The 12,939-nt window shown below is 38.9% G+C and overlaps 1 protein-coding gene across 2 annotated transcripts in view; it reads right to left on the bottom strand.

The window, feature by feature from the left end:
* LOC135697468 (tubulin beta chain-like) overlaps positions 1-8,678 on the bottom strand; it is a 56,751-nt gene extending 48,073 nt beyond the window's left edge. Inside the window, exon 1 of one of the 2 annotated variants that reach the window (XM_065217210.1) lies at positions 8,236-8,678. In XM_065217210.1, coding sequence (XP_065073282.1) covers positions 8,236-8,292 — 57 coding nt within the window. In that variant the 5' untranslated portion in view covers positions 8,293-8,678. The remainder of the gene's footprint in view (positions 1-8,235) is intronic. The other variant, XM_065217211.1, reaches the window with a different exon arrangement.
* Between the last annotated feature and the right edge of the window lie 4,261 nt (positions 8,679-12,939).

A 12,939-nucleotide genomic window follows, 5' to 3' on the forward strand; every position in this document is an offset into this window, starting at 1 on the left:
TAAATAAATTAAAAGAACTGAAAAAAAAACGTCAGTGTGTTGAGAGATATTTTGGACAGTTTCATTGATTTCATAGCAGATCCTGAAACGTCCCCTGAATGCTCACTATCGAAGTGTTCATTTAAGCAGATTCGTAGGAAAATTTCCTATCGATATGCGTATTCAGAATCCATCATCTCTGGATCAAAATCAAACCACTTTTATGCCACGACCGACTTTGGATTTTGAAATTGCACCCCCAATGTTGCCTTAAAAACATATGGTATGTTAGATTTTAACATGATTGATGACCTTGACAAATCAAGCTAAACTTTGCATTAGGTCCTAAGTAACATCTCAACTTTCTGTATCCCCCTGGGCATGTAATGACATTCCCAGGTATTTTCAGCACACTGATCGATAAAAGAAGCTTTTATCTAGCATCTATTACAAGTTATTCTAAGTTATTAACGAAAGAGAAAGTCAACGTAGAGAACCGATCAATGTTACTTAGGACCTAATGCAATGTTCAGTTTGAAAATGTCTAAAAAAAACTCTTTACGGTGTTCCTGAAAAGGACCGTTTTAGGGTGTTCAACACGGATGAGGCTGTTGTTTTTGAACGAGGGTGACACGCTTGGCATAGTTGGCCCACAGCGACTCACGAATATGGATTCCGATCACCAGCGGTGAGGCTTCTTCCTCCTTCTTCGGTGAATGGACGCGCATGTGGGCTGCAGCTCGCTGCTTGCGGGCAGACTTTCATTGTGTACAATGTTCAACGCCTCGCGCCGAAAGCACTGCTGCTGTTGCTGCTCACGACCGACCGGACACCACCACACACGGTGGTTGAAAAAGCACCGTTCAGGGAGACAGGATCGAATTCGATTTTGAAATCTGTGTTAGGGAATGCGCTGTTTGCAGGCAATCGGTGATCATTTTGATCACTATTGTAATAGTTGGACATTTGTGTAATTATTAGTAGTGTCCTATTTAACATTTATAAAGTGTTTAATTTAGCAGATTTGTAGCTAAATTTTTAATCGATTGGCTTGTTTAGAATTAAAATCCATTCACTATTGACAGAGTTATATATGGTCAAAACCTGACCACTTTTCGTAATGCGGTAAATTATGTTTTTTTTTTTTAAATTGCACCCCAATATGTTGCCGAAAGACGTAATCCTACGTAAAAAAAACTAAGGTCAAAATATCTGTGGAAGATTCCTGTTTACATCAAATGGCCATTAATCTATAAATCTAAAAGGACTCAATTTGCCAATTCAATAATGAAACGCAAAGTGGCGCGTTTATCCAAATTCTGCTCAAACAGTTAAATTATAACTTGCGTTACTGGGGAAATGAAAGCACTTTTCAGGTGTTTCTGTGACTAACGAGAATGATTCATTCGATGAATCAGTTATGTTATCGAAGGTACTCAGCACAGAAAAAAAAAATCGCTTATCAGGTCCACAACGCGGTTGTAGATAAAGACCAAATTATTATTCAGTTTGTTATCGCAACAAACAACTGTCAATTATTTTTCCAACCGTACACCGTCGTTTGATCGTCAATATTACATATTACGTCAATACTGGCTTGAGTGCTCAAAAATATTACACTCAATACATAGGGGACGAGGGAGTAAATCCGGCACCCTAAGCAATAAATTTAAAGGCTAAAATGAGCAAAAAATGACTATGGTACATAAAAATAAGCGTTCATTTACCTACACAGAAAAAAATCAGAATTTTAATCGTGATGTAAACATTCATTCACGTAAACTTGTATTTTATTTCACGATTGTACACGATTTATAATGTAAACATGTATGATATGTGTGTGCATCATATTCAACAGAAATTTACACTTCTTTTTCGAACTGTGTATGGACAAAAATTGTAAAATTTTCTGACATTTTTAATGATTTTCCGTCAATTTTGCAACGACAAAAAAAGACTCAAGCTTTTACAAGCGTTGTAAGAAGGACCACCAACGGGGTAAGACGGACCATGACGGTTTTTTCGACAACCACTGCACCAATTTGGACCCCACAAGTGCCAGATGGTCACATAGATCGTAGCTGAATATCTTTGGAATCGATCAACTGGTTCCGGAGACCAGCGGCCTGGTGAGCACAGGTCTAGAAATTATCGAAAACGGTACAAACCCATAATGGGGCACATATAATCGCATTAGATTTCGAAAATACGATCAGTAGGTGTAATATTGTGTGACCAGGGCCCCATTTGGCTACATCCGAACATGTTTCGGGTACCCTCGGGAGATGGTCAAAATCATATGGAGTCAATCAAAAACGACATGTCAAATCACATGAGAACTCAACAACATTGTCATTTGTGATTATATTGAGTACGATGGACCACATTGATCACACACTGACATGTTCCGGATGAGGCTGTGTCATTTCGCCAAAGGACATTTTGCCGAAGGAATTTATGCCGAAGGACATTTCGCCGAATGAGTAATTTCTCCGAATGAGTCATTTCACCGAATGGGTCATTTCGCCGAAGTTTAATCATGAATCAAACTGAAAGAACTGGTCATGCTTAAAAGAAGAAATCATTCGTATAAATCCAAAATATTGATTTCTTTTGTTTATTACTTTATTTGATAAGGCTCAACCGAATTAACTTTACAGAGCCAAGGAGTTCACTATACATTACATCTTAAAACTATAGTCAAAAGGTGCAACACTATAAACATTTTACCTTCCGCTATCCAATAAGCCTTCTCCGCCAGAACGGGAGCCGCTTCCAGTGGTTTCATTGTATGGCAGATTCGCCAACGGGGGTCAGAGCCCCTCCATTGCAGCAATGGACGCAAAACGTGGTCTGTACTCACACATTCATCACGAAATGGTTGCTTTCGACAGTCGACGACGTATCGTCTGAAAGAACTGCTGATGAAGAACAATGAGGAGGACCACACAATGGTTGCTGCCGAGCAAACAGACGATCGCATGACGCACATTGAGAGTGGTCTGCTTCTGTCGACAGCCGAGTGAACACTCATTGATTATTTAGAAAATAACGAAATCAGTACAACTCGAAAGAACTGGTCATGTTTAAAAGAATGAAACATTTCTAAAAATGTAATATATTGATTGTTTAAACATATCCGAAATCAGCACAACTCGATTAAACTGCTCATGTTTAAAAGAAGGAAGCATTCCTATTAATCAAAAATATTGATTATTTAAAAATTTCTCTAATCAGTACAACTCGAAAGTACTGCTCGTGTTCAAAAGAAGGAAGCAGGTTGAAAAAATCGAGCCTTCCTAATCTTTTTTCGAGACTAATTTCAAAATTGATTGAGCTTTGAGAAAAGACCAAAGCCGTAGAAAATGGCTTGCTCTTCGGCGAAATGACCCGTTCGACAAATGACCTTCGGCGAAACGTCCTTCGATGAAATGTCTCGCTCCCGTTCCGGATACCAGCCAGGACCAAAACAAAATTTATTTCGGAACATAAATTAGTAACAATAATCGCATCTCACCATAGGTGGATGCGTTCAGGTTTTTATTCTTGATTATAGCAATGAGAAATTAATATCACTTATTACTTGGTCTGGAAAAACAACATTTCAGTTTCAAAGATACTTACACAGTTCGAAAAAGTAGTGTTAATTTCTGTTCATTATTATGGATAATAAATGGCGCGTCACGTATCATGTACAGGTTGACTCAGAATAACTTTCACCGATTCAACAGATCTCAATGGGTAAAATGGGTAAAGTCTGGAACGTGCAAAAATTGGTCAACTTCAAATTGGTGAATTTCTGTTAAAATGCATTAAAAACCTGAAATGCTGCATTTGGAAGTTGAGTGTATATACAATGGTTGCTATGATGAGTTTTCACCGTTTGTTCTCCAGTTTTCAAAATGACGTCCAAGCAAGAGGAGCAGCGTGTCGAAATTTTGCTCGCGCAGCAAGAGAATCCGACGTTCTCACACGCCAAGTTGGCAAAATTGCTGGATGTGGCCAAATCGACCGTGACAAACGTTTTAAAAGTGTTCGGGAAGCGTCTGTCGACCGCCAGGAAGCCTGGAAGCGGCGGCAATCGTAATTCGAACGTGGCAGCGACGACGAAGAAGGGGGGTGGTGAAATATAAGCGGAATTCTAACCTCTTCATCCGGGACGTCACTGGCAAGCTCAACGCCTCCAAAACTACTGTGCAGTGGGCCAAGAAACGAGCCGGGTTGTCGACGTTTAAGAAAGTGAAGGTGGCGAACCGAGATTACAAACAAACCACGTCGGCATAGCAGCGGCCCCGAAAGCTGTATACGAATCTGCTCACAAAGTTTGACTGTGTCGTCAAAGACGACGAAAGTTATGTGAAGGCGGATTTCAGGACAGGAGTTTTATACCGCATCAGGAAAAGGGAAGGTGGCTAAAATTTTCAAAACCATCAAACTATTGAAGTTCCCGAAAAAATATCTCGTCTGGCAGGCTATATGCATGTGTGGTCTAAAAAGCGGCATTTTCATTACTACGGGAACCAACAATCAAGAGATCTACAGGACAGGAGTGCCTGGAAAAGCGGCTGCTACCATTCCTTAAGCAATATAATAGACTTGTGCTGTTCTGGCCGGACTTGGCGAGCTGCCACTATGGGAAAAAGGCAATCGAGTGGTACGATGCGAACAACGTGGTTGTGGTACCCAAAGACCACAACCCTCCCATCAGCCCAGATCTCCTCCCTATCGAACGGTATTGGGCCTTGGTCAAATTTCAAAAAACTAATAAATCCATGGAAAACGAGCAGCAGTTTAAATCTAACTGGCGTTCGGCGGCGAATAAGGTCGATGAGACCACTGTGCAACATTTAATGAAAGGGCTAAGTGGAGGCACGGCAGTTCTGATTTGGCAAACCAAAGGAATAAATGAATATTTTTTCCTTTAAGTATATGAATTGAACTACCAAAAGAAAAATAAGAAGATTTTTGTGATATGTATTTTGACTGAAAGAAACGATTTTTTTTGTCGACTAATTTTTGCGCGTTCCAGTCTTTATATGTTCAAGAAATTTTGTTTTAAAGTGTGTTCAAATATCAGCTTGTATTGATAGTAGGATTTGAAATTTCATTCGTTTTTGATTTAAAGCAGTCATGCACGTGATAATGGAGCATGTCATAAATCTGTATAAACCCGTGTGTTTTCGTTTAGAAACTTAAATCTCTTTGAAAGAATGAAACATTCTTTTTTTGCAGAGGTAGATGTAAAAAGGAACCATGCGTGGAAAATCCGTTCAATATCAGAGCTTAGACGAATCACCAGGATTCCAAAAGCGCTGGAACTAAAACGTGCGCTCCAGATGTGATTCATTTTCATGACAAATGTGGCTGGTAATTAAAGGTAAAGGGAGAGAGATTTGAATTAAAGTATGCTAAGTTTATGGTTATATAAGTAGTATATCTGGAATGTACTGATATCAAAAAATCATGCAAGCGTTCAATCGTTATGACCATTTTTAAAAGTGACAGTTATTCCGAATCACCCTGTAAGTTTACGTTATAAGTCGTGTAAAGATGAGATACATTTCATGACATGTTGCAAATATTGTATACAAATGCCCGTCTTTGTAAACAAGATTGTTTACAATTTTACGTTTTAAGTTTTGCTGTGTACGCAATAAAAAAGTGTGGCGCTTTTACCCCTGGTTTACAATTTTCACAATATTGTATATATTTTGACATGGTTTATGTATTTTTACATACCTTTATCAACAGTCACAGAAGAATCACAGCCTAATTAAGGGAAAAGGTACCGAAAAATATCAGAAAACATAGTTTTGCTTTTGATTTGTTGCTTTCAAAATAAGATCATGAAACAAACGTGAATTTAGTTTTTATTTATTATTTTGACGTTTCGTATGTTCGGGGGCTACACACGCTCGTTATACTTTACTCAAAAGTTAGTAAAAATCCCACTCACCTTCGTTAAAAGTGGAATTACTCTAAAGTGAGTAAACCCGTAGTTACTCACCTTTGAGTAAAAAATGCATTTGCCAAACTTAGAGTAACGTCTACTTAGTTCTAGATTTTGAAAGATAAGTGAAACTGACTCAAGGTTACTCAGTTCTTGTAAAATTATTATATTTGAAAATGAGTAATCGGGTTTGTCGTTTAATATAACATAAACATATCAAACGTTTTTATTCAAATATAATCACGCAATGCACCAATATAATCACAATGCAAAATTGTTTCAATTAGTTCACACTATCTGGATTGAAGAACATCTTGGTAAAACCCTCTTGCCAACAGGGAATTTGATCTATATACAGCTCCATGGAATCAGTTGAGAGACATACCATTGTGCTTGTTGATTAGCGATGGGAAGGGATTGCTCCAAGCAATTAACCGATGTCTGTAGGACGGATCTCTCTTTCTCTCTCTAATTTATTAGTATTCCATATAATGACTACCAAATTAGAGAGACAGAGAGATCTTAATCCATTAGACTTTAACCATCTCCTCGGAAGTTGCGAATCCCGAACCCCCTTCAACTAGAAATTCCAGGTTATGTCACGGCTCGGGATTGGGTTCGGCAACCATCTAACTGCAGCTGTTAATAGACGATTTCTGAAGATGTTGTATTGGAGCTGTCAGCTTATTTTTAGAGTAATTTGATTAACCAAGTGCACTTTTAGCTAAATTTTTTCGAGATATTTAATTTTTGAAAATCCAGTGTAAACAGGACGCAAGGGACAAAAGTGAAGAGTCTGCAAGTCTTTGACAGAACACGACGAATAAAATTTGTGTGGAATTACTTGAAAGTGAGTAAATATTAATAGTAGAAGTTACTCACTTTTCTTATTTAATGTTACCTAGTTTTTGACATTTAGCATGAAAATACTAAACTGAGTAAAAGTTACTCTGTTTTGAGAGAAATAGAACGCGCGTGCAAGGTGTTTCAGAATGATGAAAACATGTTGTTAATCTTTTCTGCGTTGAATATTTGCAAGAATCTTGAGGATTTCTAACCCAACCGACCGTTCATACCCTGTCTTCCACTATACTTAGTTGCGGTTCAAATTCAAATTGTGAAATCGACAAGAAAGCTTTCCTGCATGTTTTTCCCCCATTTTATATCGTGCATTCCTCCGCTGCATACGTGCATCTGACCTCATCGTATTATTTGAGGAAAATTACACCGTTCTAAACTTAGAACCGTCCCATGTGCCAGAGGTATCAATTTCCCCTGTAGACTAAATAATTTCCCATTTGTTTGCCCGGAAAGAAAAAAAATAAAGCCATATGATGACACATAAAGTATTTATACTCAAATCCGAGCGTCGAGCAAACGTCATTGGACGAATAAATCTAGACCACGTGATTGGCCGTTCCCGAATATGCCTGCTGAGGGTGGTAAAATTTTGCCGCATTCTTCAAACCGGCACGATTATCACCTACCTACCAACCTACCGGTGCAGATGCTAATTTAGATCAATTGCCCTAGCTCTTCGAGTCTCTCATTCCCACATACGAGAAAGTAATAAAAACATAACGGATTGTGGTATGCGAACTCATTTTCCATGGTGGTGTGTACAAATAGCATTGTTTAGCAATGTCATACCGCCTGACTGTGGTGGTGTGGGGCGATGAGATAAGCATGCTGACAGATTATGCTGCGCAGCATTGTTGTTGATTCATTCAACAGTTCGTGCTGTGCGTGCGGCGGTGAGAAGTATGACTGAAGCATAATAGCAACACCATCAGCATTATAGAAAATGGAACTGGGCTTTCCCATATAAAGCCTGAAACAGACCGTAACAGGGCAGCTCGGCTAGATTTGCATCGTACGATGGAATCAAGTTTTCGGATTCGTACACTGTCAGCTTTGCGGTGGAGTTAATTAAAAAAAAAAAGAGTTTTGTGAGCGCCGATTGAGCGATTTCAATTTCCTACACATTTGACGCAATACCACAGTCAGCGGGGTACACGTTGTCACTGATTTCGGTCCAAAAAAGGTGAAAACTAGATAAGTTATCAGCGTTGCATGCAAGGCTTGCTTTGATGGAACCGTTTGAACATTGGCCGCTTATGCAATCACTTCTAAGGCCTGCTTGCGCACTGTCGCTTGCTGCTAGCTGACTCAAAAATAGAAATTGAGTCCATGTTTCTTTTGGTACCGTTTGTGGTATCCAACTTGGATAGCTAGGTACGGTTACCGATTTGAAATGGGAAAATCAAGTAGGCCACGTTTCACCGATTGGAACACTGCACACACACCTTTGATCCGATCTGATTTCCGCACTGACCGGCCTGCAGATGCACAATTTCTCTCATGATGACGGCGATGCGCGACGGAGGCGATGACCACGATTACCGTAACAGATAGTAATTAGATTAGCGCTTCAGTACACACTCGAGCGAGCACACAACTGACGATGGGATGTTTTTCTCGCGACCGATCGACTCTGACTATCCACCGTTTTCCTCTTTGCGCTACACTGCGTTTGTGTTCTAATTCTATTATTGGGTTAGAGAATGCTATCTCCTTCGCATAAGTCGAGCAAAATACACACTGCGGTGTGGTGTGATGCTTTCTGTAAGCGAGCAAAGTGATAACTAACTAGCACTGTGAGAGGCTACTGGGAGGAAGCCGTAAGCGCGTTAACTTATTGCTACTTTTGAACCGACGGCAAACTGAATACTGAGCGCGACGAAATGGAATGAATTTTCTTTTCACTCCACTACACTCGGTTTTATCGCGCTTCTATTAAGCTACATAGGGTGTCTTGTCTACCTGGCACCTACCTACACCAGTGAACGCAGCGCGCACAGTTGCGACGAACCATCGTAGTAATCGGCGTGATGGCTATATAGCCGCATGCTCATCACAGTAGGCGAGAAAGCGCAGCGTGTGCAAATGGCTGAATGAAACTGTAATAATAAGGTTCACGGTGTGTTTGCTAGAATAACATTAAAACACAACCTTCACCAATTCAAAGAAGGAACTAATAAAAACTATTACTACTACTACTACTACTACTGCTAATTAAATGTTTTGTCGGAACGTTCGATGCAACAGTTCATTATAATAGTCTCAAAATGAAGGGGAAAAATCTCTCTTGTGCACTTCCACGCGAAATAGGTAAATGACCAGATTGGAGAATTTCCGATTTCAATGATACTTTGTCTATGTTTTCGACAGGGAGGGAATATGAATCTTACATACATCATACATAAAATCATTCCGGATTATGGTTCCACATGGTCAAATTTGATATCTCTTATAACCATATCAAGCGACATATCAAATCACAACTACTCGACGAAATATGATCAATGGCACTCAAAACGACAACCATAGAGCCATTGGCCACCGTAGAACCGGTTCAGGATGTTCTGCATTATGATTCCGTATCGCCATATTTGATATGTCTCATAACCATATCAAGAGACATTCCAACTAACAATTTTCGCAATGTAAACGCTTTACTCATTTCATTTATACAGCCTCAAGCTGTATTCAAGTGTTATACGATATGAGGAACCTTTATTCAACATCTATACAAGCAAATCTGTTGAACTTAGTCAGCTACTTATGGCTGTTGGGACGGTTGGGACAAGCTCTTATTGCATATCTATTTACGCTTTTATGCAGCTTTTAGCCTGCTGTTTAGTTGTGTGTGAACTTGAAATACGTTTATTCAACCTTTTCCCGGTTGTCCACTACACAGCATTATCTTGAAGCCTGGTTAAAATATTTTTTAAGCTTTTTTTGATGGAGGAATTTATTAAGTCTATTTTACTGCGAACCAAATTAATCGAAATTAGTTATACGCACACCACCAAATTATTTACCCTGTACTGGAAACCTGGAATCGAACTCGAGACGACCGCATTGGCAAACCTTGACTCTACCAACTTAGCTATGCCAACATTTTGAACTGATGTAAAAACATCTACATGCCCTTCTACAACAAGATCGCTGAGAATCGCTGATCGCGGCACATGAATCACTTTACTCGACCAGTTAATTCAGCTTTGTAAAGGAGCAGAGTAAAAGCTGTAAAACTGCATATGTCTATTAATAAACCTAGTTGATTGTAAAATGCTTCCAAAGTAGCGCAAACATAGTTTATTCACTGAGTACGGGTTATTTAGCTGTTGAAAAAGCATTTTTGATGTTTATGTTATTCAGCAATTGGTTGCGTAGAAGTCATCAAATGAGTAATGTATTCGCTTTATTAGTTTTGTTTAGCAGCTACAAGTTGAAAGTTGATCAATATGTGCGTAGAAGTAACATTAGCGTTTATTGGCTGCTGTTATTCAGTGCGACTGACAAATTCAATAATGGTTGTGAAAAATAAGAGCAAACGCTCTCCAAAACTATTTTGCTAGCTTGTGCTTGTAGCTGTATCTGCGGCTTTTTTCAGCTACTTTACAGCACAACGCTGGAAAAGATGGCTTATAAAGCTGAAAATGTTAGTTGGAATATCAAATCACACCTACTTAACAAAATATGATCAATGGCACACAAAACGACATCCATACAGCCATATGACCACTAGACTATGCAAAATTTGACATTTTAACTCCACAATGCTCAGTACGGTTCCAAATTGGGCCCTGTTTAGCCTCCCAAAATTTGAACTCATTTAGTGAGAAACTGACTTGGCACAAACCATTTGAAGTTTACATTGGAATTACTATGGAGAAACCACAATTTCGGTTCATATTTATCTCAAAATTCACCAGTTCACTCTACTTTAGAAAATTTTAGCTGCGCTTGTTGAAAATTTCTTCAGCTACAACTTTGTTCAAGACCACTTTTCGTTCAAATGTAAGGAACAAAAATTATTAAGGATTCAATTCACTGATGTCTTATGATTATGCTCAATCAATTGTTCAGCAGGCAACATTGGTGTTTATGGCGCGTAGAATAGAGGACAAAAATCATGGCTACTATGTCACACTGCAGAATACAGTGTTGCCCACAATACAGTTGCTTAATCTTGCCATAAGATTATCAATCTCTTAAACAATTAATAACTATTTCATTTGACGTTTGGCTGAAAAACGATTTTCTGCAAAGTTGTAACTGATAAAATTTTCCATAAGAATAGCAATAGAATTTGTTAACAGTACAATATGTAAAAAGGCTAGAAGACAATGAACAAAAAGTTTTGTTTTCCCATAGTAACTTCCATATAAACTTCAAATCGTTTGTGCCAAGTCAGTTTCTCACTAAATGAGTTCAAATTTTGGGAGGCTAATCAGGGCCCAATTTGGAACCGTTTGAGCACTGTGGAGCGAAAATTTCAAATTTTGCATCAGTCTAATGGCCACCGTAGAACCGATTCCGGGTATTCCGGATTATGGTTCCACATCGTTAAACTTGACATCTCTCATAACCATATCAAGCGACAAATCAAATCACATCTACCCGACGAAATATGACCAATAGAACTCAACACAACAACTATAGAGCCACATGGCTACCGTAATGCAACAATCCAGAATATCTAGAACCGGTTCTACGGTATCATATGGCACTATGGTTGTCGTTTTGAGAGCCTTTGGTCATATTTCGTCGAATAAATGTGATTGATATGTCGCTTGATATGGTTATGAGAGATATCAAATTCAACCATTTGGAATCATAACCTGGATTCTCTACGGAGGCTAGATGGCTGTATGGTTGTCATTTTAAGTGCTATTGGTCACATTTCGAGGAGTAAATGTAATTTAATATTTCGCTTGATATGATTATGAGAGTTATCTAATATGACCTTGTGGAACCATAATCAGGAGTATCCAGATCTGGTTCTACGATAGCCATAATGATCTATGGTCGTAGTTTTGAGTGCCTCTGATCCTATTTCGTCCACTTGATCGTTAAAAAAATTTACCCTATAAAATCATAATCCGAAACATCCGGAATCAATGCCAAGATAGGCATTTGGTCTTACAATTCTTCTCTATCATTTCCGGAAGCTCCACGAGAAAAATCAATAAGTTGTCGTAATGATAAGTAAAATATATGATGAAGATTGAAAAAAACACCCCCTTGCCAAAACATTCTCGAATATATAAAAAGGAAGGGGCCGGGAGGAGCAGATGTAGAACCACTCACCAAAATTATTTAAAAAAATGTCAATTCAATCGGCTATGGCATCTCTGAGCATTTGGAAAAGAAAAATTTTGTCCAGGGCTTTTACGGGTTAAGCAAACCACATCGATTTTTGGTGGTGGTGGTGGTGTAGTGGTAAGCGTGATTACCTCTCACCCCAGCAGGCCTGGGTTCAATCCCAGTCGGCGCCGCCGGGATGTTCTGAGACATAACATCTTTGATCACGTCTTCCTTCGGAAGGGAAGTAAATCCGTTGGTCGCCGGTTCATGAGTTGATGCGTCGATAAGTAGGGTTCATGTGTGGGAGCTGCCTCCCTGGAGTCGGTAGCATTGGTGCTCAGCACGGAAAACAAAATCGACGGAAAACAAATCAAGGGAAAAAATATTCTATGATCTCTTGCTTGAAGTGCAAATCAGCAAATTTCTAAAGACATCGCAGCATTGCAGTGCAACCTCCCAAACATTACCAGGGTGGCCGCTAAATTTTCATTTAGGAATTCTCGATTTTTTCCTGGGTTTCGCGGTTCAATCCTAATATTTTCCCCCTTCGAATATCTAAGAACACCACGGAAATGTTGGTTTTACGAATGAAAAACTTGAAAAATTGTAACAGTTTAGAATGACAAATCAAGTTCTTAATTTTAAGAATAATTTTGGAAAATATGCCAGATGTAAATAAATGAAAGTTCTTCAAATTCAATTCTCTGTGTGTGTGTAAACAATTCATCTCCCACAAACCGGCAGGATCTTACAAGTTTGCTTAATTATCATTCTTGAAATTCTCTATGAACATTCTTCAGAACTCAGAACCAAACAGACATAACGAATTGAATATTAACACTTATTAACACTGT

The sequence above is a fragment of the Ochlerotatus camptorhynchus genome, unplaced genomic scaffold (assembly GCF_037179485.1).
Source record: "Ochlerotatus camptorhynchus isolate MF236.1 unplaced genomic scaffold, CSIRO-AGI_Acam_v1.1 ptg000070l, whole genome shotgun sequence".
NCBI classification, from domain to species: Eukaryota; Metazoa; Arthropoda; class Insecta; order Diptera; family Culicidae; genus Ochlerotatus; species Ochlerotatus camptorhynchus.